The 26,628-nt window shown below is 43.1% G+C and overlaps 3 protein-coding genes across 3 annotated transcripts in view; 2 read left to right on the top strand and 1 right to left on the bottom strand.

Moving 5' to 3' along the window:
• The window catches only part of LOC115139956 (rasGAP-activating-like protein 1), a 61,046-nt gene extending 54,007 nt beyond the window's left edge, over nt 1-7,039 (bottom strand). Inside the window, exons 1-2 of the mRNA XM_065026600.1 lie at nt 6,512-7,039; nt 6,041-6,097 (exon numbers count right to left, since the gene is read on the bottom strand). Of these exons, the coding sequence (XP_064882672.1) occupies nt 6,041-6,097; nt 6,512-6,576 (122 nt within the window). The 5' untranslated portion in view covers nt 6,577-7,039. The remainder of the gene's footprint in view (nt 1-6,040; nt 6,098-6,511) is intronic.
• A 372-nt stretch (nt 7,040-7,411) lies between these two features.
• dgcr6 (DiGeorge syndrome critical region gene 6) lies at nt 7,412-10,315 on the top strand. The gene is made up of 6 exons (XM_029678903.2): nt 7,412-7,547; nt 7,787-7,899; nt 8,242-8,402; nt 8,544-8,644; nt 8,814-8,954; nt 9,735-10,315. The coding sequence occupies exons 2-6, from the start codon at nt 7,790-7,792 to the stop codon at nt 9,813-9,815; spliced, it is 594 nt and encodes a 197-aa protein (XP_029534763.1). The 5' UTR covers nt 7,412-7,547; nt 7,787-7,789; the 3' UTR covers nt 9,816-10,315.
• Nucleotides 10,316-14,700: 4,385 nt separating this feature from the next.
• LOC115139955 (cationic amino acid transporter 4-like) lies at nt 14,701-24,761 on the top strand. Its single transcript, XM_029677864.2, has 5 exons — nt 14,701-14,803; nt 15,889-16,956; nt 17,240-17,952; nt 19,151-19,259; nt 20,035-24,761. Exons 2-5 carry the CDS (start codon nt 15,975-15,977, stop codon nt 20,244-20,246), a joined length of 2,016 nt encoding a protein of 671 aa, XP_029533724.1. The 5' UTR covers nt 14,701-14,803; nt 15,889-15,974; the 3' UTR covers nt 20,247-24,761.
• The last annotated feature ends 1,867 nt before the right edge of the window (nt 24,762-26,628 follow it).

Below are 26,628 nucleotides of genomic sequence, written 5' to 3'. Positions count from 1 at the left end.
CCAAACATGGACCCAGAAGAGATCGCCCAGATCAAAAATGTTGTAACCCACCAAGGAGTATCATCATCAGATGGGGGACACACGTCTGAGCCCACAGCAGCGTGACAGGCGCATGTGCGAAGGCTGATGTCTCTACTGCGGAGGTCTCGACCATCTCCGTGCTACATGCCCAGAGCTGATGGGAGCCAGGACAAGGTGAGGCCCTGACAAGCTGTGAAGTTACACACCGGCTACCCAGTCACCGTCTGTCACTACCTGCAACCCTCCACTGGGACAACCGTCAGCACCAGATTCAAGCCTTCGTGTAATCCGGGGACACAGTTCATTTGATTGATCAGAACTTTGCCAGAGAATTACAAATCCCCTGAGTGAAATGTCCCATCCCTCTGCAGATTCAAGGCCTCGATGGACGACTGCATCATAGAACTCCTACCTGGCTCCACACCTCCCTGGGGTCGTCTGTACTCCCTCTCAATCCCTGAAGCAGCGGTCATGGTCAATTACATCTGGGAGTCGCTGGAGGCAGGTTTCATTCACCCCTCTATATCTCCAGCTGGTGCAGGCTTCTTCTTCATGGGTAAGAAGGATGGAGGCCTGCATTCTTGCATCGATTAGAGGGCTGAAATGGATTACGATAAAGAATTGTTACTCCCCACCCCTTATGTCCCACCGCATTGGAGTTAGCCTTTAACACCCCTAGTGGTCACTGAGTATTTAGTCATCCCCTTCAGATTATTGAAGTCACCAGCGATCTTTCAAGCATTGATCAATGACACTCTTAGGGATATGTTGAATCTGTTCATCTTTGTTTACTTCTACAACATCCTGATCTTCTCCAAATCCCTTCCGGAACACATACTGCACGCCCGCCAAGTCCTTAGACGCCTCCTGCAGAGTCAACTGTCAAGATAGAGAAGTGTGAGTTCCATGTATCCCAAGTGTCCTTCCTGGGTCACATTATCTCTACCGCAGGAATCCAAATGGATCCCGTAGAGGCGGTCGCCGACTGGCCCCGTCCCACCTCCCTCAAGCAGATCCAGTGGTTCCTCGGGTTTGCCAGTTCTTACGCAACTTTGTTGTGGTGGCAGCGACTCTCACGGTTCTAACCCGCAAGTCTAACCCCCAAGTTGCTGGACTCCTGAGGCTGACAGGGCATTCATGGAGCTCAAGGGACATTTCACCTCCGAACACATCCTTGTTCATCCTGATCCTACTCTTCCCTTTGTGGCAGAGGTGGACACCTCAGACACCAGAGCAGGGGTGGTCCTTTCACAGCGGAACGAGGAGGACAAGAAACTGCAGGCATGCGCCTTTCTCTCCAAGCGGTTCTCGCCAGCGGAACACAACTAAGATGTAGGCACCAGGAGCTCTTGGCAGTTAAGTGAGCCCTTGAGGGGTGGAGACACTGGTTGGCGGGGGCACCTCATCCTTCGTGATCTGGACGTACTATAAGAACTTGGTCTCCATTCAAGAAGCCAAGAGATTGAACGCTTGCCAGGCTAGGTGGGCTCTGTTTTTTAACAGGTTTGTTTTCACACTAGCCTATCGACTGGAATCCAAGAATCAAAAAGCAGACGCCCTGTTCCGCCAACACAATGTCTCTAACAAGGAGAGAGACTCCGAGCCCATCATCCCCAGCTCCCGCGTTGTGGCCCCTGGGATATGGAGTATTGAGACCACGGTCCAACATTCCGAGACCCAGGAACCTGACCCCGGCGGGGTACCCACTAAAAAGACTTTACGTTCCGCAATCAGCCCATTCCCAAGTACTACAATGAGGACACTCCTCTCAATTAACTGCACATCCAGGTCAAGTCCTCACGACAGCGACCAGCTGGGTTGCGCCAACCTCTGCCCATCCCCAGCCGGCCCTGGTCCACCTGTCCGGAGACTTTATCACAGTGTTACCTCCATCCCAAGGGCTTACCACTATCCTGGTGGTCATTGATCGGTTCTCCAAGGCAGCCCATTTCATTGCCTTACCCAAGTTGCCCTCAGCGAAGGAGACCTCTGATCTCATGATTAACCATGTCTTTCGACTACAAGGACTTTCCCAGGACATTGTCTTGGATTGTGGGCCCCAGTTCGCTGCACGGTATTGTGAAGCCTTCTGTTCCCTGCTGGGGGAGTCGGTGAGTCTCTCCTCTGGGTTCCACCCACAGTCGAATGGGCAAACGGCGCGGGCCAGCAGGATCTGGAGAAGTTCCTCCACTATTTCATCTCTACCCTGTCCAGCAACAGGAGCAAGTTCCCTGTGTGGGCGGACTATACTAACAACACACCGCCGAACTCGTCCACTGGACTCTCGCCATTCGAGTGTCAGTTTGGGCCCCCCCCCCGCTTTCTGAACAAGAGGCCGAAGCGGGGGTGCCTCGGCTTTCATTCAACGATGTTGCAGCACCTGGATCAGAGCGCGATCCTCCTTGCTCCGCTCCTCTGCCCGACAACAACACTGACACCGAAGGCCTCTTCTGGTGTGGCTGTCCACCCCTGATCTTCCCTTGAAAGGTAGACTTGCGGAAGCTCACTCCGCTCTACATAGGACCATTCAAGATCCTGAGTCGCATCAACCCAGTCACCTAACGTCTCCAGTTTCCCTGGTCTATGAGGGTCTGTCCAACCTTCCATGTCTCCCGTCTCAAGCTGGTGAGGACCAGTCCCTTCGGCCCCTCCACCCCCTCGACTTGTTGATGGTCGTCCGGCCTACACTGTCCGGTGTCTCTTGGAGGCTCATTGGGTCCGAGGTACCCTGCAGTACCTAAATGACATACCAAATCTAACTGCCTGTAGCTCAGGCCCTGAAGCAAGGATATGCATATTCTTTTTTTTACCCCCTTTTCTCCCAAATTTCGTGGTATCCAATTGTTAGTAGTTACTATCTTGTCTCATCGCTACAACTCCTGTACGGGCTCAGGAGAGACGAAAGCCATGCGTCCTCCGAAACACAACCCAACCAAGCCGCACTGCTTCTTAAGACAAAATGTTGCAGTCTGGCTTCAGTTTTTAAAGCTTGACAATGAATACCAAAAAACAAAACCTGCAACAAAACACAATACAAAGGGGAAACATGTAGGTATATTACAGCAACATTTGAGAAGTAGCCTAGGCTGGCTACACAACTACAAGACATTTTGAGTGCACCATACAACAATGGTGCATTCAACCGCACCGGTGATCCATGCAGTGCAAAACAACCTATAGCTACGTTTTTGTTATTTGGAATGATTAAATATTTGTATATTAGGGTCGCAGCATATTATGCACATATGCAAGCATAGCAGCAAAGACTGGATAAATATTATGTATCGCTTATTTTGTTTTAACATGGTTAAAATGCTATATACAGTATCCTATGTACCTAAGTGGACATTATAAAGGACCATATTTCTTTCAAAAACTTAGCAATGGCCAGTTTGGGTCGCAAGTTGCACGCTTTTAAAAATAAAACAAATAGGCTATGTCAGTGTAACAGTATAACTTTAGACCGTCCCCTCGCCCATACCCGGGTGCGAAACAGGGACCCTCTGCACCCATCAACAAGTCACCCACGAAGCATCGTTACCCATCGCTCCACAAAAGCTGTGGCCCTTGCAGAGCAAGGGGAACCACTACTTCAAGGTATCAGAGCAAGTGACGTCACCGATTGAAACGCTATTTAGCGCGCACCACCGCTAACTAGCTAGCAGTTTCACATCCGTTACATTTTTTTTCAATACGACCCGTCCACTGATAGAGTTTGACACCCATAAGCTTGCATATCTATTTATGTAGCTAGCTAAAAACACGGAGCCTAACGTTAGCTAGCTAGCTGCTGGGAGGATGTCATTGGAGGAGTGACATGAGTGACCGACTTTTCCCCTCATATAATTTGTCAGTGGCTACAACTAGGGATGCATGCATCATTTGGTTAGCTAGCAAGAAATGTATATTGACTTATTCACAGTTAGCATATCTTTTAGTTGTCAATCAAATGTATTTGGCAGGCAGGCAAGCAAGATCCCATTCAGTTGTCAAAAAGTGGATTGGGACAAGCATGCATTGGTAGGCAAGCTGCAAAAGGAAGAGCAGGCTACTAATTCCCCATCGTTTATCTGTGCAATTTTGACGGCCAACTGGCTGAAAAAGTTTGAGAGGGTCTGGGTTCCCTTGTTAGATTGTAGCTCATCTCACTCTGGCTAGCATTAGTTGTTGATCTTGTTGTTGATGTACATAGGCAACTGAGGGAGAAAGAGCCTACCTGTTCATGGTTGCAATATTACTGTGAAGTTCCTAAATGTAAGAGGACTCCCGTGGTATTTACATAGATATTTGCAGAAATACATTCAGGTGTGTTTTGTGGCTTTTGGCGAATGCGTTCTAAGGATCTAAAGTCTTGCTGTTGCTACTGCCTGTAAACACACAGTCCAGTTCAAAGTAAATGACGGCAGGCCCGTGTGGCAAATGGCTTATTTGCATATAGGTCCACTGTAGCTCTGATTGGCTACGGCGCACCAGTCTGCATAGAGTCCAGGACAAAACATGTTTGTATTTAGTTTTATTTACTGCAGTGTCTATTAATTGTCCAATTGCTCTTCCGTTTTCCCACTCTATATTGCTATAGATTTTTCACAAATGCCTTAGCATATGTCATTCCCAAACATTCTATGAATTTATGAAAATGACCATATCTAAGTGCTCGCTTGTCAGAACATTAAGAAATTCTGTCATTCTTCCTGGGGATTTATATGAACAGATTTTTAAAAAGATTTCATGTTGCTAAAACGCTGCCAGTTACACTTTAATGGAGATGCCAATGCCAAAGAGGAGAAAAGTGTAGGACAAAGATTTTTGGGGAGTGCAGAGGACTGTAAGTAAATGTTAGCTTATTAACATGAATTAGATTATGCTTTTATTCACTATTATTTATTTACTGTCTGGCAATAGGTATAGCTAGCTAGCTGGCTAACTACACTGTACAATTCAATAGACTGGTACTACATAGTCAGCTAACTAGCTATACATAGTGCCAGACAATAAATTAATAACTTTGCTAATAAAAGCAGAATCTAATTCATGTTAATAAGCTAACCCCATCACTGTTAAGTCCAGCCATTTTTGTCATATGATAATGGTATTTGGTTATACGATTATGGGATGGTTCAAAGACAGGCAATACAGAGAGTGAGTGAGAGAGCACCACCCATGTTGAGGCAAGGAGAGGACGAACAAGTCATCAGGTGAGAATTTGAGTTGTGTAACCAAGGAAGATGTTTCTCGACTCAGATTGCCTTGACTCCTTTGATGTTAATTGGGTATAAGAAATGTGTTATTGAAGACCATGTGGTTAAGAGTACACAAATAGAATAATGGGTTTTAACTTTTTAAATGTAGTTTAAAGAAGGGCTGTGGACTTTCTGAGTTTGTTGTTATTGGGGTATATTGACCAAATGATCAGGACATTTTTGAATGCATTTCCCCTTCAGAATTCACCAGAAATAACCATTTCAAAGCTTTTTTAACAACAGGAGGACCTCGGACACCCTAGAGGGGTGAACTGACACCGGAAACCACTGACCCCGACCCCCGAAACACAAACTTACACCATTGCAAATGTGGAGACACACACAGCCAAAAAACAGGGCAATGCACTGCCTGAACCATGGTTACCTGCTGGTGTCCTAAAGGCAAGCCTTGGATCAGGTTCTCATGGGCTTGGGGGGCTCAAGCTAAGAACACCACAGTCCTGATCAGTAATCACACATCTATCCTACTGTACCACATCCCAACCCACTCCCTAATCATACATCCTGTTCTCATCCAGTTTTGAATTCAACATGTATGCAGGATACAATAGTTTCATTTGAACTGATAAATATTTTTGCATTTACAGTTGTCCCCTCATGTACATCAGTTTTCATGTTCTTGGCAGCAGCATGCCACTTGCTGTCACATGAAATTCTAAAGTAGCAGTCTAGCCCACTTATCAATAGCATTTATGATAATAAAATAGTCCAATTAAGTAGCAAACAAAACAAGAACATATAGGACTTGATGGACTCACCTGGCCACAACTTCATTGTCCACTTTTACAATGCAATATGGGTCACTGGTCCCAGAGCTTCAGAGATAAAAATAAATAAAACAAGTTAAATATATATATATTTAAATAAGATGGAATTAAGATGGAATTCAGGTAGAAGCCCACTGTGCAGGTCATTTCAACATCTGTTCCACGTTGGTTCAACGTATGACATTACGTGGAAACAACGTTGATTCAACCAGCGTGTTCCCAGTGGGAGAGGAAACCTACAGATATCTCTTCACTTATTATTTGCTTAAGAACTTATTGATATACATTTCTTAGAGAACACCTGTCAAGTATACTCATTTTTAACATACACTAATCTGTAAAACAAAGGTATTCTTGACTTCAAACAAGTGTACGTCCTATAAGTGTACTTCACACAACGATACACCTATAAATAAGCAAATAGTAGTAATTGCTGCCTGATTACAATTACGAAATACTCACACGTCTTTGGCTGGTAGGCTTCTGCCCTCTACAATACGGAAATATAGGGATGTGTTTTTGGCCATTTCTGACAGAGAGTGGTTTTGCCACTTGTTTTCATCTGCCCATCCGAGATCCTTACTACGGTGCTCCCCTCATCAGCAAGTGTGTTCTCTTCATTTCTGGCACCTTTTGCGCGTGACGGCGCGTCGAGCCCATGTTAATCAATGTTGTATCGTTTGCATTGTACAGGTTTAGATATATAATTAACAGTCACGTTGCAAACGAATAAGCGTAAGGCCAGTGTAGACAAACAAACAACAATGTTGTTAAATGTTTGGGTGGAAACAACCAAATGTTTTATATATCTAAAGTATCGTGCCAATAAACAAATCTATATTTTCTGACTGACATTTACTTTCCTAATTTCGGTCCTTTGAAGAAAATAATCATCCTATGCGTATTTTAGAAATTCCAGATACGATTTGTAGCCACCTATTTTAATGGAAAAAAATGTAGATCATAGTAGCTACTTTAAAAAACTATACATCTTTAGACTTCATTGGCGTCTCATTAACCTGCACTACCTGCCGAAAAGAGACACATGACACTGTCAACTACAGTTGCGAACACAAGCATCCTCAAGTCATTAGCGATGCTCAGCTGCTCGCCTTGTTGCATCTGCACTTTACTCGATTGACAGACATTGTGCGGCGCACGCCATCTAGCGGACGAATGTACCTTCTGCAAGTTCTCGCGCCCCCTAACTCGCTTTTGTTTGTGTCAAATTATAGTTACATATTTAAATTGAACTTTTCTTTCCTAATATAATACATACTAAGATTGATAACAAAAATTACATTAAATAAAAATCATATGAGAAGATGGATTACAAGCAGGCATATCTTATAGACAACAAACCTTTTGTTAGGGTCCTTCCACAGAGCATCAGCCGCTTGCCTGACTGTTTGCTAGGCTACAGCAGAAATGCACGATACATTGTGTATACTACTTTTTGATGAACTTCTCAAATAAATTACTGTAGTTGGGTAACTTGGTAAGTATGTGGTTCATCTACGCTTTTACGGTAAAGGGTATGATAATAACCTGTGCTTTGGCTCAGAGTGAAGCTAACTAGCTAGCATGATGGATTGCTGATTTATTCATAACTCGGAAATCCTTTGGGCTCCCTTGATTTTTCTCGAAAGCTAGCTCGGGGATAGCTAAAAACATCGACCTTCTGGTGTAAATATTATGGATTTTGGTGATTGATATGGTTCTTTGACTTAACTTTAGAAAATGGAGAGTTATCCTGCGGTATACGAAGAGCAGAATGATTCTACAAAACAACAAGAGAGACATTACTACTTACTTTCAGAACTACAAACCCTTGTCAAAGATTTGCCCAGGTAACCAGCCCAACCTAGCACCATGGGAGAATCTCAATTGCATTCACCTTATTCCTCGCGTCCATCTAAAACCCCATCGAATGGTCCCTTCCAATTGATTATTTGAGAAGGTGAGGATGCGAGGAATCAAGTTAAAGCAATTGAGAGTCTCCACATAACTAGGAACCATGAGTGCATATAAGATATCTACAGTTGTTGGAGGTCAGAGGCATGTCAGAATTTCAGGTAGTCCCTTCCCTGTTTCAGTCTGTTTGATTCCTAGTGAATACACCTCAGGCGTTACAGAAACTAGACTTGACCTCCAGAAACAAATCTGTTGAACTATTTCTCCCCCATGTCCAGCTCCTTTCAGCAGCGCCTGTCCTACACCACACTGAGTGACCTGGCTCAGGCACTCATAGATGGAACAGTGTATGATATAGTACAGGGACTCCTGGACATCCAGCACCTGACTGAGAGGAATCTGTACAACCAGAGACAAAAGCTGCACTGTGAGCATCGAGGTGTGTGTCTCTCTAGGTTTCACATGTTCTCTGTCTTACACTCAAATGGTTATTTTTTTTTATATGTTGGTGTGCCCCATTATACTAGGGATCTGAGGTCCTTTGACCTTACAATGTCTCTATTCTCTTCCTCATGCCCAGCACTCAAGCAGGATTTGGTTCGTAAGCATAAAGAAGCCCTACAGGTTTGCAAGTCCCACAACCTTGCAGTTATGAAAACCAATCAACAAGGAGAAACTGAGGTATGGGAATTGACAGAGCAACATGGCATTGTATTGGTCTTTTTGTTGTTGTTGATATGCTGTTATATTAGTTTTTCACATGTTATCGAAACATCCATCCTTCTATATCACAGCCACAGAGTTAAATTCTGTTGATCATGTCAGAGGACATTATGATTGTCTCTATCAGGCTCTGGAGATTCGAGTGAGAGAGGAGCAAAGGATGATGGATGAGAAGATTGTGGTGGAGATGGACCAAAAGGTGATAGACCAGCAGAACACCTTGGAGATGGCTGGAGTCCCAGGGTTTTACATAACCACCAATCCCCAGGTGAATCAACACTTTGTAAATGTACATTCTTGTGCATATGGCAGATGCATGAAACAAAATGGTTCAATGTCATTGTGTGCTTCTACATAAGCTCATAACCAGATGTCTGTTCTATCAAATAATATGGTACATTTTAGTTTGTCTCCATTCTAATGTTGACGTAATCCTGATTTATTTAGGTAAATGTATTGCCTTGAATTCTAGAGAAATTATTTGTTCTGCCGTTTGAAGTGTTGAAAGCTAAGTACACTTCCATTGGAGTCAGGGGGTGAAACACCGATTGCAGTGCAGAAACATTCCCAGTAGATGGTGGTAGAGGCTCTCTCATCCACCATTGTAACATACCTGTTATGCTGCAGGTGTAGACAAATTGTGGGTTTTTAGCTGCTTCACTGGAAGCATATCCTGGAAGCAGACAGTGCAAGCAGAGCGCCAGCCACTTTAAAGGAATACTGCGGCAATGAAACCGTTTTTATACCTCCTACTGTACCTGTAGACTTCCAGTTATTGCGCTAATGCTAGTTAGCATTGACTCGCAAAACTACCTCTAACTTCCTTCATAATGCACACCGAGACATAAAAATGATTTTGGGCGTGAGCAGCTTAACGCATTCTTGGTTTTGTGGGACTGCACTGCTCACACAGCCAGTGTAGCAGGCTTCATTGACAGCAATCGGCGTGCGTCACTAGCAGCTCACACCTGGCAAAAGTTGCATGTCCAGTGTAGTAGTAGGTCTGTAATGCCTCGGGAGATTTCATGTTCCATTCTTGTCATTGCAGGAGCTGACGATGCAGATTAACCTGCTTGAACTGATCCTTAAACTTCAACAGAAAGAGTCCCAGTCAGGAGTTCTGTCATGAGACAGACACACACACACACACACACACACAGACAGGGTCTGGTTGTGTTAAATAAAGCACTGGACACTGAAGAGCATATCCTAGAGTGGATAGACACTTCAAAGAGCATCCTGTCGTCTTGTTAGTGAGCACTTGAGCGGGGCTCAGGATTCACGTTCAGGTTCATGTCCTCAGGTGCTGTGTGTGTTCCCCTAAATGCACATGGAAACCAAGAAGTTGTATTGCTTTGTGATTCTGTGTAGAAATCACTGGTTCTGGATGGTAATGGGGCCCTGATGAGAGTGCGGGAATTTGAAGAATCACTGAAGGCTGTAGATACGTTTCTATTTGTGTTGCCACTCACTCACAGATAAAAAATGGAAATAATTCATATTATTCATCCAAGTTATCATGTTTGTGATGACATTATTTTTCATTCATGTTTATCAACATTACATGTTTACCATGATTTTGGCCACTGTAAAATGTGTGTTCATGAAATAAAGTCAATTTACTTTTGATTGTGACCCCTGTTTCTTTATTAGTCTAGTCAGTGACAATAGGGTCAACCTACATTGGTTAAAAGGTATTCAAAGCGACTAGTACTATACATACTTAGAGGACTTGAATATAATTTGCATTCTGATACTGTAGCATCCAGTTATGAGTTACTATGGTAGATGAATACTTCTGACAGCTTGAGACATAAACTTGTGGGAATTGGCCTATATGGATAGAGCTAAATTGAAATGTTTCTTACTGAAGAAATATGAAAGCATAACCATGGTGACAATTAAAATAGAGTTTGGAGATTATGAGTAAATTATTAGACTTATTAAGGTGAGGACACAATAGTTCACCTGACACAACTGAATTCAAACATTGCCCTGTTGATTTAATGAGCATTTGACATTTTCTTCATTTGTTCATAATGAAATCTTAAAATACTCTGGATACATTCAGTAACATAAGAATATTAATTGAAAATGTGGGGTAGGTGCAACATAAGACACGGAAATGACAAGGGTTTGAGTGAGGGTCTAACTGGTCAATGACTGGCAACACATCTCCAAAATGTTCACAGTTCCTAAGTCATTTCAATGCACTTTTATGACTCAAATCATCTTCAACCATAAGGTGCTTTTTAAAATATCTTAGCTATGCAATTGAGGAACTAGAGCAAGCGCACTTGTATTTGTTTTGTTTGGAACACAGCCCTGCATCCCAGGCATCACACAATAACTTGTAGTTTACACAATCTAAAAACAGTCCATTATAGATTGCAATCTGAGTCAGGTGGGAATAATTTAAAAGCTTGTTATATTGCCTACATGACTAGCTAAGTTATAAAATCCAATCTTAGTGTGAGGATTTCACAAGGCAATTCAAAGAAGCAGATCATTTTGATGCGCATGGAATGGATTCATGAGTACATTCAGATGCGTGTTCCACAGCCAATTTTCTTCACAATAGACATAGGCTCATTCTGTTCAGAACAACCCAGTGTATGAAGCCATGTCATCTTGTAATGTCATCTACACACAATACCCCATAATGTCAAAGTTAAATGTTTTTAGACATTTTTACAAATTAATATAAAATGAAAAGTTGAAATGTCAGATTCAACAACAAAGACCAGGGAGGTTTTCCAATCCCAAACAACAGACATTGAATATTTCTTTGAGCATGGTGAAGTTAATAATTACACTTGGGATGGTGTGTCAATACACCCAGTCACTACAAAGATACAGGCATCCTTCCAAATTCAGTTGATGGAGATAAAGGAAACCGCTCAGGGATTTCACCATGAGGCCAATGGTGATTTAAATGTTTTTATCAATTGTATTTTATCACCTTTTTCTTCCCAATTTCGTGATATCCAATTATGATCTTGTTTCATCGCTGCAAACGGGCTCGGGAGAGGCGAAGGTTGAGTCATGTGAAACATGACCCGCCAAACCGCGCTTCTTAACACCCGCCTGCTTAAGCCGGAAGGCAGCCGCACCAATGTGTCGGAGGAAACACTGTTCAACTAACTGAAGTCATCCTGCAGGAGCCTGGCCCACCACAAGGAGTCGCTAGAGCGCGATGAGCCAAGTAAAGCCCCCCCGGCCAAACCCTCCCCTAGCCCGGACGACGCTGGACCTGGGGTCTGTAGTGACGCTTCAAGCACCACGATGCAGTGCCTTAGACCGCTGTGCCACTCAGGAGGCCCCTCAATGGTGATTTTAAACCAGTGACAGAGTTAAATGGCTGTGGTAGGAGAAAACTGAGGATGGACCAACACAATTGTAGTTACTCCCCAATACTAACCTAAATGACAGAGTGAAAATAAGGAAGTTTGTACAGAATTAAAATATTCAAAAGCATGGATCCTGTTTGCAATAAGGCAATACTGCAATAAAAATTGGCAAAGAAATTAACTTTTTGTCCTGAATATAAAGCATTGTGTTTGGGAAAAATCCAACACAGCACATCACTGAGTACCAATCTTCATATTTTCAAACATGGTGGTGGTTGCATCATGTTATGGGTATGTTTGTCATCGGCAAGGACTAGGGGAGTTTTTTGGGATGAAGAAATGGAATAGATTCAAGCACAGGCAAAGTCCTAATACGTAAAGCCAAATATACAGTGGAGTTACTTCCCAAGATGACATTGAATTTCCTGAGTGGCCTAGTTACAGTTTTGACTTAAATCAGTTTGAAAATCTATGGCTGTCTAGTAATGATCAACAACCAACTTCACAGAGCTTGAAGAATTTAAAAAAGAACAAGGGCAAATATTCTACAAGACTCAGAAAGACCCAGAAAGTAATCGCTGCCAAAGGTGATTCTAACATGTATTGACTCAGGGGGTTGAATACTTATCTAATCAAAATTTATTATTGTTATTTTTAATTAAAAATAAGTTCACATTTTTCTTCCACTTTGACATTACAGAATATTTTGTGTAGATCGTTGACAAAAATGACTATTAAATACATTTTAATCCCACTTTGTAACACAACGTGGAAAACGTGGAAAAAGTACAATTCAATTCAAATGTATTTATTTAGCCCTTCGTACATCAGCTGATATCTCAAAGTGCTGTACAGAAACCCAGCCTAAAACCCCAAACAGCAAGCAATGCAGGTGTAGAAGCACGGTGGCTAGGAAAAACTCCCTAGAAAGGCCAAAACCTAGAGGAGAGGAACCAGGCTATGTGGGGTGGCCAGTCCTCTTCTGGCTGTGCCGGGTGGAGATTATAACAGAACATGGCCAAGATGTTCAAATGTTCATAAATGACCAGCATGGTCCAATAATAATAAGGCAGAACAGTTGAAACTGGAGCAGCAGCACGGTCAGGTGGACTGGGGACAGCAAGGAGTCATCATGTCAGGTAGTCCTGAGGCATGGTCCTAGGGCTCAGGTCCTCCGAAAGAGAGAAAGAAAGAGAGAATTAGAGAGAGCACACTTAAATTCACACAGGACACCGAATAGGACAGGAGAAGTACTCCAGATATAACAAACTGACCCTAGCCCCCCCGACAAATAAACTACTGCAGCATAATTACTGGAGGCTGAAACAAGAGGGGTCAGGAGACACTGTGGCCCCATCCGAGGACACCCCCGGACAGGGCCAAACAGGAAGGATATAAAAGGGTGTGAATACTTTCTGAAGGCACTGTATGACAACAATGAAATAAAAAAAATGTGCCGAATACAACAGGTTCACCTTACAGTGAAATGCTTACATACAAGCCCTTAACCAACAATGCAGTTAAAAAAAATTTAAAAAATAAGAAGAATAAGAAATAAAAGTAACAAATAATTAAAGAGCAGTGGTAAAATGCTATATACAGGGGGTACTGTTATAAACAGGGGGTACTGTTACAGAGTCCATTTGCGGGGGCACCGGTTAGTCGAGGTAATTGAGGTAGTATGTACATGTAGGTAGAGTTATTAAAGTGACTATGCATAGATAATAACAGAGAATAGCAGCAGTGTAAATGGGGTGGGGGGTGGGGGGGGTTGCAAATAGTCTGGGTAGGAGTCTTATGGCTTGGGGGTAGAAGCTGTTTATAAGCCTCCTTGGCCTAGACTTGGCGTTCTGGTACCACTTGCCTTGCGGTAGCAGAGAGAACAGTCTATGACTAGGGTGGCTGGAGTCTTTGACAATTTTTAGGGCCTTCCTCTGACACCGCCTGGTATAGAGGTCCTGGATAGCAGGAAGCTTGACCCCAGTGATGTACTGGGCCATACGCACTACCCTCTATAGTGCCTTGTGGTCGGAGGCCAAGCAGTTGCCATACCAGGCAGTGCTTTGGTTGAGTTTCCCTGGCACTGTTTCCACATGCTAAAGTCATGGGACCGATATTATAATTTTTCAGCATCATGTTCAAACATCTATAAGTGACTTTGTAGAGCTTCACAATCAATTATAGATACTTTCAGATGATTTGGAGATGGTGCACGGAAAATGCTAATATCTGTCCCATGACTTGAATGGGATTTATGCCATTATGTTAAAACGTTAGCATGTGAAAACAGTAACAGGGAAACTAAACCAAAAGCATGGATTGTTGTCATACAACAGGTTACTTTTAACAAGGTAAGGAAACCATTGTGGATTTTTTGAATTTTCTTGAACTATCCATTTAAACACTGGCTGTACACAGGCCTTCCTTTTCCCAGACATTACTGACTTATTCCAGATTTTATAACTTGTGGATAAGTATTTTAAGTTTCGGCTAACCATGTTATGTTATAGCAATCTGTCATTCGGTGATACAGTCGATGGCAAGGAACTGATGATGCATGCAATGTCTGAGAAGCGGTATGCGACGCTTGTCTGATGGCTGATCCTATCGTCATCAGATGTACAATAGACCAGTACTGTGCCTTTAAGAAGAGAGCTCGGTCAGCTCACAATCCTCTGGTTCTCCACCTTCCTCCCTTCCGTTGAGCTTCAAGGGATATCAACCGGGCCCGAGATAGGCTACTGATAAGCAATATTCAGCATTCAAGGTAAACCAATAAATTAATTTGTTAGACCGTTTTATATTACACTATATATATGCAGAATATCAGCAATGGTTGTGTTTCTCACCTGGCTCTTGCCATAGGCTACCTATTGAACCACCTTGTTTGTGCCATAATAAAGCAATATAAAACGTAAAATGTCATAGAATAGTCAGCCATTGCTTTATTGAAATAGCTTATCGTTTGTCATGAATAATATTTGCATGAGTTTCCATTTTCTTTTAAATTATTAATGTGGATTTTGTGAAAACGACGCGCATAAAGCCATTCATTCTATTTCACACGAATCACCCGGTTATTATGGAGGACAGATGTATGGGTCGCTTCCCTTTGTGTTGCTGTTTATTTCTAGGGAATAAAAGCGTTACGTAATGTATTTCTAGCATTGAGGCACAACTCGCCATATGCTCGCAGCGCGCAGTTTTGTCGGAAACGGTGCATCAGAAAAGCCGCCTACCGATGGTCCAATTTGTAAATGTATTCTATCACATAAAACGTCCATTGATGTTTGATTTTGGTACAGCAGCGTTAAATCATAACCAAACAGCTGTGCATGAATATGGTTAGGCTACTTCTAGTCAGTCTCATTACAGGAAGCTGAATATAATAGCCAACAGGCCTGTCATCATTAGGCAAATTGGACTGCCAGTGAATAGACGACGTGTCAAACACCCAGAGCAGATGTTTGAACTCTTTAGTATGGACAGTTATTAATCACTCCTTAGACAGAGCGATCACATTTGTTAAATTGCATACTTTATAGCTTTATTTATATGTTTTACATTACTCAGGTAGACCCAATAGACATTTATTAAGCTACCCCACATAAGGCAAATACGAAAAATGTGTCTGCAATTCTGAACATGTTGTTTCCACATTTTGATGAGGGCAGACATGGAAAGCACAGCATCATCAGCAATATGACATCAGGCAGCAGTGTGGATAGGTGATCGATGGATGAGTTGAGTTGCTTTTGTCTACCTGCTCTGAAGTCACAGGCTTCAGGGCAAATTCAATGATGGCTGCTTTGTCCCTGCATGATGGTATGCATGTGTGTTTTTGTCTCTCAGGTTAGTCGATCAGGAGAAGAATGGATCCAGTTTGAGCATCTTGACTGATAAGACCCTGTCCAGTTGCTGAGTGTGATCCTGTAACCATGGCGACCTGTGGGCGTGGCTGTGTCCCTGCAGTGCGTTTCTGCCAGAGGCTGAACCGACTGAAGACCCTGGATGATGACTTGATGGTGACGTCAATGAAGCGTTGCCTGACCATGGTGGACCTGGCCCTGCTGGGTGTTGGGGGCATGGTGGGTTCTGGCCTATATGTCCTGACTGGCACTGTTGCCAAGGACACCGCTGGACCTGCCGTGGTCCTCTCCTTCCTCATAGCAGGCATCGCCTCCCTGATGGCTGCCCTCTGCTATGCAGAGTTCGGAGCTCGTGTTCCCAGAACGGGCTCGGCCTACATGTTCACCTATGTTTCTTGTGGAGAGATCTGGGCCTTTCTCATTGGCTGGAACGTAGTGTTGGAGTACATGATTGGTGGAGCCGCAGTGGCGCGGGCGTGGAGTGGTTACCTGGACTCCATGTTTAACCACACCATCCAGAACTACACAGAGAACCACATAATGAAGTGGAATGTTCCCTATATCGCCCACTACCCTGACCTGCTGGCTGCCGGGATTCTAGTTGTTGCCACGATCTTCATAACCTTCGGAGTGCGAGTCTCCTCTTGGCTCAACCACATCTTCTCAGCCGTTAGTCTAGTTGTCATACTCTTCATCTTGGTGTTTGGCTTCATGCTAGCCGACCCAGTCAACTGGAGCCAGAAGGAAGGAGGTTTTGCACCGTTTGGTGTCAATGGGGTAATGGCGGGCACAGCCACCTGCTTTTACGCATTTGTTGGCTTCGATGTGATTGCAGCCTCCAGCGAGGAGGCAAAGAACCCCCAGCGAGCCATTCCCATGGCCACAGCCATTTCCCTGGGCATGGCCGCCACAGCCTATATCCTGGTCTCCACAGTCCTCACTCTCATGGTGCCTTGGCACTCGCTCGACCCAAACTCAGCCCTGTCTGACGCCTTCTTCCGCCGAGGCTACAGCTGGGCTGGCTACATTGTGGCAGTAGGGTCCATCTGTGGTAAGTGTCTCCTGAAAGACTGTAACCACACCAATGTTAGCCTAGCAAGCCACCTGATGTCGCAAGCTTACATGAATGGTTTGCTACCACGGAATCATGATAGCGCAGCAGTAGTCAATCTGGTAGTTACGAGGCTACACCAATGTATCATGTCATTAAGTTTATTTTGGTTAGTTGATGATATAAATGATTGAAGGGCAAATGTGTATGACATTTAATTTTTACTTCATACAGTAGGTCTCTTGGGCTGATAATGTGACTCTCTCTCCATCCCCTTTTCCAGCCATGAACACAGTGCTACTCAGCAACCTCTTCTCTCTCCCTCGGATTGTTTACGCTATGGCGGAAGATGGCCTCTTCTTCTCCTTCTTCGCCAAGGTCAACCCTGTCACCAAGGTCCCTGTTAATGCCATCTTGGTGTTTGGCCTCCTCATGGCCATCATGGCCCTCATCTTTGACCTGGAGGCCCTGGTCCAGTTCCTGTCCATCGGCACCCTCCTGGCCTACACCTTTGTGGCAGCCAGTGTCATCGTGCTGCGCTTCCAGCCTGAGAAAGAGAAGACCAGTTCCAAGGCTAACTCCACTACCTCCCCCAACTCTAACCCTGAGCCCTCGCCCGAAGTCTCAGAGTCTCAGATCATAGCTCAGGACAGTGGGGAGCTGAAGGAGTATGAGTCCTTCTCAGACAAGCTGCAGCTGGTGGAGATGCAGAAGACCAGGGAACGGAGTGCCCCAGGGGTGTTGAAGGCCCGCTGGGAGCCTTACCTGGGCAGGTTGCTGGGGGACTTTGAGCCAGGGGAAGTGGTGGCCTTTTCTGTGCTGGCGGTGATGGTGAGCTCAGTGTCCCTCTGTGCTGTGTTTGTGTTTGGGAGTAACCAGCTTCAGCTGCCTACGTGGAGCATCGCCCTGCTAATAGTGGTGTTTGGCTCAACCTTCCTTCTCTGCCTGGTCATCATATATGCCCATGAACCTCATGTCAACACCAAAACCTTCCAGGTGAGCCAAACCGATTCTCACTTTTGTATTATATGTCTGCTCATATGCCCGAAGTTTAAATGTAAAGCCATTCACAACTTTGTTGACTTTCACTTGTATAGAATAGTGTGGGCCCACCCATAAAGTTATGGAAGCAGAACAAAACCCTCACCTTAGTGTTATTATCTGTATAATGTTGTCTGCCTGGGGAGTTGAGCAAACAGCCTTTTATATTTCCCTAAGTTCTTATGTAGCTATGATAAACTGATACTACTCTTTATGAGTTTTAAGTCTCTCACAGACTAATTGTAGCTGTCGCTACACTTCAGGTGTGATAAACTCTGCTCAGTCTGACTAGAGCCCAGACTGCCTATAGCCCAGTAGACAGGGACTCGGGGAGCCACATTATCAGCCAGAAGACACTCGCTCTCTGCTGTGTGGCCGATCTGCTCCTCATATAAAATAAAAGCTGTTTCTGTGACTCATATTTAAGAGGCAGACGTTTCTGTGAGCTCAAGCAGGACCCGTGTTCCCCCTGGCACCAACCTATTCATTCTGCTGAATTAAATTAAGTTAACCAAGTTCTTCATCTTTTAGTAAAGACTAGTGGTCTTTCTGGCTCTCCAGCTTCCTTTTTTAATTTTTAATTTTACCCCTTTTTGCTCCCCAATTTCGTGGTATCCAATTGTTGTAGTAGCTACTATCTTGTCTCATCGCTACAACTCCCGTACGGGCTCGGGAGAGACGAAGGTTGAAAGTCATGCGTCCTCCGATACACAACCCAACCAGCCGTAATGCTTCTTAACACAGCAAGCATCCAACCCGGAAGCCAGCCGCACCAATGTGTCGGAGGGTACACCGCGCACCTGGTAACCTTGGTTAGCGCGCACTGCGCCCGGCCCGCCACAGGAGTCGCTGGTGCGCGATGAGACAAGGACATGCCTACCGACCAAGCCCTCCCCTAACCCGGACGACGCTAGGCCAATTGTGCGTCGCCCCACGGACCTCCCGGTCGCGGCCGGTTACGACAGAGCCTGGGCGCGAACACAGGGACTTTGATGGCACAGCTGGCGCTGCAGTACAGCGCCCTTAACCACTGCGCCACCCGGGAGGCCCAGCTTCCTTTTTGTCAGTGACTAAGACTTATGAAATTGAGGTGTGCTATTTGACAAATTTTAATGCATGTCAGTATGGTTGTTTGCTGTTGTAATATTTCTAGGTACCCTTGGTCCCATTCATTCCCGCTGCAAGCATCCTCATGAATGTGTTCCTAATGCTGAAGCTCAGCCCCATGACCTGGATCCGCTTTACTGTATGGGTGGCCGCAGGTAAGATTACATCTGCTAATGGCACAAATATGTGCTGTGTAAAGACCATGTGCTATGTAGCACTGACAGGCCTTGTAAGCCAAACATCATGTCAGGCAGAAATACTGTGCCTTTTAACCTAAATGATCGACAAATAGTATGGTTACTTAATACTGATTGATGATAAATAGCAGGATACGAAACAGGGTTTTATACCTACAGGGTTTTGTACATGGTACAAGTTTGTATTTAAATGTAAACCCCTGAAGAGACAGTGAGTTTTCTAGCCAACACCTGCTGCAGTGAGAAGGTGTTAATTGGCTGTAGAGATTGCTGTCATAAAAGTTGATCATCAAGGAAACATGAGTGGCTGTATGGGCTCAGAGGTCTTCTGGACCATGTAAACCATTTAAACACACCTGTCTGCCTACAGAGATTTAACTGGCTTCACAGGGAATATTGGACATGACAGAGGCTTGGGCTAAGCCATGTCTAAGTAATAATTTCCCTGGTGAAAGTTGTGACCATAACACACAGATGGGATGGGCCAAGATGTGTCTATAGGCTGTGGTGACTGTTAAGCACCGCCATATTCCTGCTATAGCTGTATGTTCTCAACAGAGTTGCACATACAGTATGATAACAATAACAACATGTCTGTGTGATTCTGATTATGTAGGCGTATGTTAGTATGTAGTCAAACAATATTCAAAAGTGCTACCCAATGCTGTAACAAATACCATTTGCTTTTTAGAATATTCAAATTCAATTATCAGTATGTGTTGCACCTCTCCAGGTCTGCTTGTGTATTTTGGCTATGGGATCTGGCACAGTAAGGAGGGCCTGAGGGAGCTGCAGCCCAAGGATATGGCAGCCAGGTATGTGGTGCTCCCCAGTGGCAGCCTGGTAGAGACAGTCCAGTCTGTGCAGCCGAATGGACAGCGTGACGCCAGCACCCTCCACACCACTCCCTCCCGGTCTGCTGAGGAGCAGCAGGCAAAGACATGATGTGTACGAAGGGAGCCATTCTTATTCAAGTGGGCCATTATCGTCTATCTGCTCCTGCTCATATACTTTTACTGCTTTCATTACCTCACTCTTCTCTTCTCACCCCTCCCTCATGTGACTGGCCTCATACAGTTGGTGTGTAACCCCACAAGGCTCTGTTTCTCTGCATTAGTAAACACACATCACAGGATGGGACTCACTCTCATTATGAAGCATATTTATCGCTGTTTATATGGGAACATACCTTTTTTATAGCTATCCAGCTTTGTTTACTATATTATTTATTTCAATAAACCAGCACAGGTATTTTTTTATTGTTAGCATTGCTCTCAACTTTAACGTCCCTTTGGCACTCACAATTGAATGTTTCTGGAAGATGGAAAGTGCTTATGATTATGGCATACATTGAATCATGATTAGGGCTGTTGCGGCGACCATATTACTGCCACACCGGCGGTCACGAGTCATGAAGACAGTCAAATTCCATGTGACCGTTTAGTCACAGTAATTAGGCTTCTCCAAGCTCTGATGCTGCTGATGGTTGTTAGTAGCCTACCAAACTTGCTAACTGCCTGGTACTCAGCACTTTGTCTGACATCGATGCAAATGTAATTAACTTTTTCAAATCCTAGTCGCACATGTCATGCAGCCTAGTCCAAACGCCTATATGTTTTGTATCACAACTAAAGTGGCCAATAACTTCTTAGAATTAAGCACATTAATCCGCTTTACACTGGGTGCAGAGCCTAACGGGCATACATAAGCAATGTGTAAGTTTCAAGTTTGAGTAAGATAATTTTCACCATAAAAATGCACCTATAATAAAAGCATTACATGCATAATGCATTTAGTCACTTTTGATAGTGACCTACTCTTATTTTTGTCTGTTGAAAAGTAAGTGGACAGTTTTCCCAATATCTTCAATATGCACTTCGGAATTGTATAAGGACATGCACAGTTGCGTCCCCGATGTGTCTGTCTTCACTTGTAGCCTGTGAGAAAGACCAGATCACTGCTGGAGAGCCATGTGAGTGAGAGGTGCTTCGGAGCGTGCAGCATTCCAGGCCAAGGGCACAACAGCCACTGGATGCAAAAGACAGATTTTTTTAGGGTGCTTAATGGCCACACAAAGGGGATGCCGCCGGGAAATTCGAGGCATTATCAAGTGCTTGTCAAATTGTGAATGAGGGACTGATGTAGTGTGTACAGCCAACGCAAAAAGATCTCATGCCTTTCAAGCTTTTTTCAAATCCTCATTAGTCGCATCATGCAGCCTTACAATGTGTTAAAAATCAAAACATATAGACCAACGTTTGTAGAACAACTAAAGTTACATTAATAACTCTAAATTAAGCATATAGGAGTACCTATTTCTTTGTTAACCGCTCAACACAGAATAACCGAGTGTGAGTTTGGAGAAAATATCCTTTCTATTTTATTCAACTTTGTTCAATTGTATTCTTCAAACTATAAAATAATGCCATGGAATTCTAAGCAAATCTTGTCTGCTAAATGAACTAGTGTAGCCCACAGCCATTTAGCATAGCCAGGTCAGGACCTAACATAAGGATAACTCCGAGTAAGCTATTCTGTTCTTCTGAAATAGACCACATTTTCTTAATATCATGCTTCTTTAGACCTGTCTAAAATAAATAATGGATTCATTGTGAAGGCTATATTACATGGATTTATTAGACTTTTTAAAATGGAGCTGTTCCAAAGGTCTGCATCAGTGGCTTGTGTGGAAGCCAGGAGATGCTAAATGTGTTTATGTTAATTACAGGTCAGTTACCGTGAGACTGGCAGTTATTTGCTTGACAATCATCGGCTGAAAAATTATCTCTCACACACACACACACAGTCTTGTATAAATAACCTTGTGGGGACACAATTCAGTCCCATTCAAAATCCTATTTTCTCCAACCTTAACCTTCACCCTTAACCTAACCCTAAAACTAATCCTGGCTCCTAAACCTAATTCTAACACTAATTCTAACCTTAGCCCTAAACCCCCTAGAAATAGCATTTGACCTTGTGGGGACGAACAAAATGTCCCCAGTTGGTCAAATTGTTGTTTGTTTACTATTCTTGTGGGGGCGCGCGCGCACACACACACAAGCATTATTCTCGCCTGAGGAGAGACTAGATTCTGTCAGTGGGTCATGTGGCTCTACTTACAACCCCTGTGACCACCTCTGTAGCTCCCTCACGCTGGTGGCTGCTCAGCCAAATGCAAATCAACAACATTGCAAAAGTTTCTTAAACTGACCTTTTCTGGGTTTTTTTTAGATATTGATTTATTTTGTGTATTCTCTGAACTGTGATACATTTCACTGATGATGAACTCTCTCAGATGGTACTCTCTTTAATTAATCTGTGTTTTTCCCCTATCCGTGACTAGGCCAATCAGCATATCACACACATATTATATTTTGGTACCTCACTTCGTATTATAGTGACCTGACTCCACTTGAGATGGTCAAGTGAAAATTATTCTAATGGTGACTAGGGGGTGAGAAGACCTTTCAACCTCTCACTTAATCCACAGACTCCTATCCCATGACCTCACTCTCTCTTATGTGTCCCACATTTTGTCAATAAACTTAATCTCTGCTGAGAAGGGTTTTTTCCCATGCACAATAACTAGGCAGCGGCCCATTCCCTGTCGCTCTGCTAGCATGAGGTTAGATTATACAACCAGCTGATATAAAAGCACATGGATTGTTTTAGCTATTGTTTTATTCTCATTTCTCCTCATTCACAAGAGGGATAACGAGAGTTATAAACATATCAAATTAAAAATCAAATCAAATGTTATTTGTCACATGCACCGAATACAACAGGTGTTGTCCTTAACCAACAATGCAGTTCAAGAAATAGAGTAAACAAAATATTTACTAAAAATACTAAAGTAACACAATAAAAAATAATACCGAGGCTATGTACAGGGGGTACCGGTACCAAGTCAATGTGCGGGGTTACAGGTTAGTTAAGGTAATTTGTACATGTAGGCAGGGGTAAAGTGACTATGCATAGATAATAAGCAGCGAGTAGCAGCAGTGTAAAAACAAAATGTGGGGGGGTGTCACAGTAAATACTCCAAGTGGCCATTTGATTAATTGTTCAGCAGTCTTATGGCTTGGGGGTAGAAGCTGTTAAGGGGCCTTTTGGACCTAAACTTTCCGTTCTGGTACCGCTTGTCGTGAGGTAGCAGAGGGAACAGTCTAAGACTTGGGTGACTGGAGTCTCTGACAATTTTATGGGCATATGATTTAATACATGCTTTTTGTAAGGCAAGTACAAACCCAGTGCATGATGTACCAGAACAGGGTATTTGGTGGTGGTGCTGCTTAAAAGCATATTGGCAAGCAGAGATTGGGAGTAATGCCAGCCATGGGACATCCCTCATCCTCATGAGGCCTCTGTAATCTGACAGATTTGCAGCGGTCCCTGCAGCTGCCTAATAGCTTGACCTAGATGATAAAACACATATGTGAGATCACACAGGGCTGAATTACACTGAATGTCTCGGAGAGACAGCACTCTCACCAACAGTTACTCCCTTTCCTGTCGGTGTCTAAGATGTAACAATGTCTTAAGGTGATAATCATAGCATTCCAATGGCTGAAGTTTTCAGTCAAGTCCTGACGAGGTGTTATTTTGTTACCTATTAAGTGTAGATTTGCATGGTTGTCACGTTTGGAGATTGTGGTAAAACATCTACCATTTATCTGTGTTTTAATAATGTTTCTAAAACATTGCCTTAATGTTATTAGCAGTTTCTATATACCACAGTCCTTAGAATGATGAAGAATGAGCATGATTCCTGACTACTGGCTACCAGCCTCAGAAGTGTCTGTAGCTCAGCTTAGTGTTGTACTCAGAAATATGTTGTTTTGTCTCTTTATCACTATTTATTAGTTATTATAAACAAACCAGTATGCTTATGTAAATATATGACACAAGTAACCAATGGCCTTAAATATGTTTTCATGAATATGGAATGATTCCCAAAGCTTACGTGAAATCTAAATTGTTGTTCAGGTATTTTTTTTTCCTCTGTCCAAGTAGTTTTCCCTGTTATAATCTCAGTATTTACTCATAGAATATTATATTGTAAATGACTATATAACATTCAATTGATTTGAACAACAGATATAACCTTTGAAATAATCTAATGTTATTGGATGCGGGGATACCAAAAATATTCAATGGATTTTTGTACAACTTTGCACATTGTTTAAGTTTCTAACTGCAAATGACTGTATGTGTCCTTCTTCCACCGTGTCTCTCTTTTTCCTGTGGGGGCAAGTTGCAGGTGTTGACACTGGTGCTTTTGGCAAGCTGAACATTTCCTCACCTCTGAGTTACGGTCTTTGTCTTTTGTGTATCAGTAAGCACAGTGCGATATGAGGTCTGACTGTACCTATGTACTCTACTTTCACATCCAAATGTCTTTTTGTTGTATAGTCTAAAATAAGTTATTTTGTGACAAATAAATGTTTTGAAGCAGCATTCTGAATATTGTTATTTTTACAGGGTAGCATACTATTAAAATAACTAAATTGATTATACAATGCTCCATTTTACATTTTCAGATAAATACTGTCTGCCATATTTTGTTTTTATACTCCATGCAACAATTTAACAATTAGGCTAAATCAGTCTGTCAATCATGAGACAAGCATACCATAGACAATACATTATCTATGGGGGGGAACATCTCAATTACATGCTTGAGGGATGACACAGCTGTATAATTGGCTCAACTGAAAGACTGAACTCTGAGGTCCAAGGTTAGACTTGATCAAGCAAGTTTGTCTCTGCGGAGAAGGATTTGTGAGTTAGTGGGCTAAGAAATGATTGATTTCATTAGTACATCTGCATTCCGCAAATACTTCAGTATCTAATTATATCCCTGGAAATGAAACCCAGTATTGTGCTACCACTGAACTCATGCAGAAACATTTGAACAGGCATGAACAATACTATGGGCTTGAATTGCATAGTTTCAGGTGTAGTCAATATCTAGTCTGGATCTATGGGGCTTTTCACAGGTATATCCATGACTACAACCCACCTTCAGAAAAGTAATTTGGCATTTCTAGTGCAAGGAAATACAAAGGACAAAAATATTGCACCCTAACATGCCATGGGAAGCATACTTCAATGAATTGGTTGGTCTACCATCAAGTATACTCCTCAATAGGTGAAGGGTTGGACTGACAGTAAGGACAGGAGGGAACCCACACAAGATGTCATGCTCTGATCATCAATGTTGCCATAGGAACTTACCCCTCCCTCGTCAGAGTACTCTGTAAATCATTAGACACATCTGCATTCGTGTGATTGTGTTGGTGACACAATAGTAGAGCTTTTAGAAGACCACACACTTAGCTAAACACACAGACACACACCATGGCTTGTCTTTTACCTAGCCTCTCCCTTTTCTAGACTGATCATTTTAAGACACTTATTTTTAGTGTGTGTTTGTGCATGACCAGATTCTTTGAGTTGAAATAATGAATGTGCTTTGATAGGCTCGTTATGCTGTCTTATTGCTTTACCATTCTAAACTAGGTAAAACTGTTTTTCTAAATGCATGAAGTCAACAAATGCACATTTGCAATCCAAAGTAGCAAAGTGATTAACACAACAGTTCAAGAAAGAAAAACATGATACCACAGTTTGTGAATTAATCAAATTCATTTTCAGTTAAATAGCAACTTCAAGCCAGCTCAATGTTGCCAAGATCCCGAACTCTATAACTTTTCTGCATCTGCCTCAGCTGATACACAAACAACTATGTGTATGAGCTACAATGCAATGCCTTACTGCAGTCTCCTGATGGAGAAGCCTGACATATACTTCTAACAGCCTCTTTCTGCCTCAGCCTCTTTCGGCATTACTATGCTCCAAAAATTGTCAACATGAGGTTGATCACCCAGTGCTGGATTTATTTCTTCCTCTGGAGAAAGAGCATGTTTGGGACACCTGGCGTATCTTTGCTTAGGCTCTGGCTGCGCTGGTGTCTGGGGAGAGCCGTAGAGTCCGCTGGTGCACCAGAGCTGTAGAGAAGGTGGCAGAGACGTGATCCCAAGGCCCCATCACCACAGGGATGGAATCCCCTTTGTCTGCTCCCTTCCTCCGCAATCAATGTTTCAACACTCCTGCACTGGAGGTCTGTCTGGGATGGGCAAAATGAGAGAAAAGATGAGTCATAAATACATTCATAAATGATGCATTTATGAAAACACTACTAGAATTAAAACAGTATACATGCTAAGGTAAGATTCCATTTTTTGTAGTCCCCAGAAAAACAGTTGGCCAAGCAAAACAGTTGACTGCTATATTACCTGCAGTATACATAAATGTACATGTT

The sequence above is a fragment of the Oncorhynchus nerka genome, linkage group LG13 (genome assembly GCF_034236695.1).
Source record: "Oncorhynchus nerka isolate Pitt River linkage group LG13, Oner_Uvic_2.0, whole genome shotgun sequence".
Classification (NCBI taxonomy): Eukaryota; Metazoa; Chordata; class Actinopteri; order Salmoniformes; family Salmonidae; genus Oncorhynchus; species Oncorhynchus nerka.
Note: the sequence above shows the minus strand (reverse complement) of the source record. Positions and strands in the feature narration are given on the sequence as shown.

Coding starts and splice junctions, on each gene's coding strand:
- dgcr6 (XM_029678903.2), top strand. CDS start 7,790: ATGGAGAGTTATCCTGCGGTATACGAAGAGCAGAATGATTCTACAAAA. Junction 8,403..8,543: donor GCTGCACTGTGAGCATCGAG/GTGTGTGTCTCT, acceptor CCTCATGCCCAG/CACTCAAGCAGGATTTGGTT. Junction 8,955..9,734: donor ACATAACCACCAATCCCCAG/GTGAATCAACAC, acceptor TTGTCATTGCAG/GAGCTGACGATGCAGATTAA.
- LOC115139955 (XM_029677864.2), top strand. CDS start 15,975: ATGGCGACCTGTGGGCGTGGCTGTGTCCCTGCAGTGCGTTTCTGCCAG. Junction 16,957..17,239: donor GGCAGTAGGGTCCATCTGTG/GTAAGTGTCTCC, acceptor CCCCTTTTCCAG/CCATGAACACAGTGCTACTC. Junction 19,260..20,034: donor TACTGTATGGGTGGCCGCAG/GTAAGATTACAT, acceptor GCACCTCTCCAG/GTCTGCTTGTGTATTTTGGC.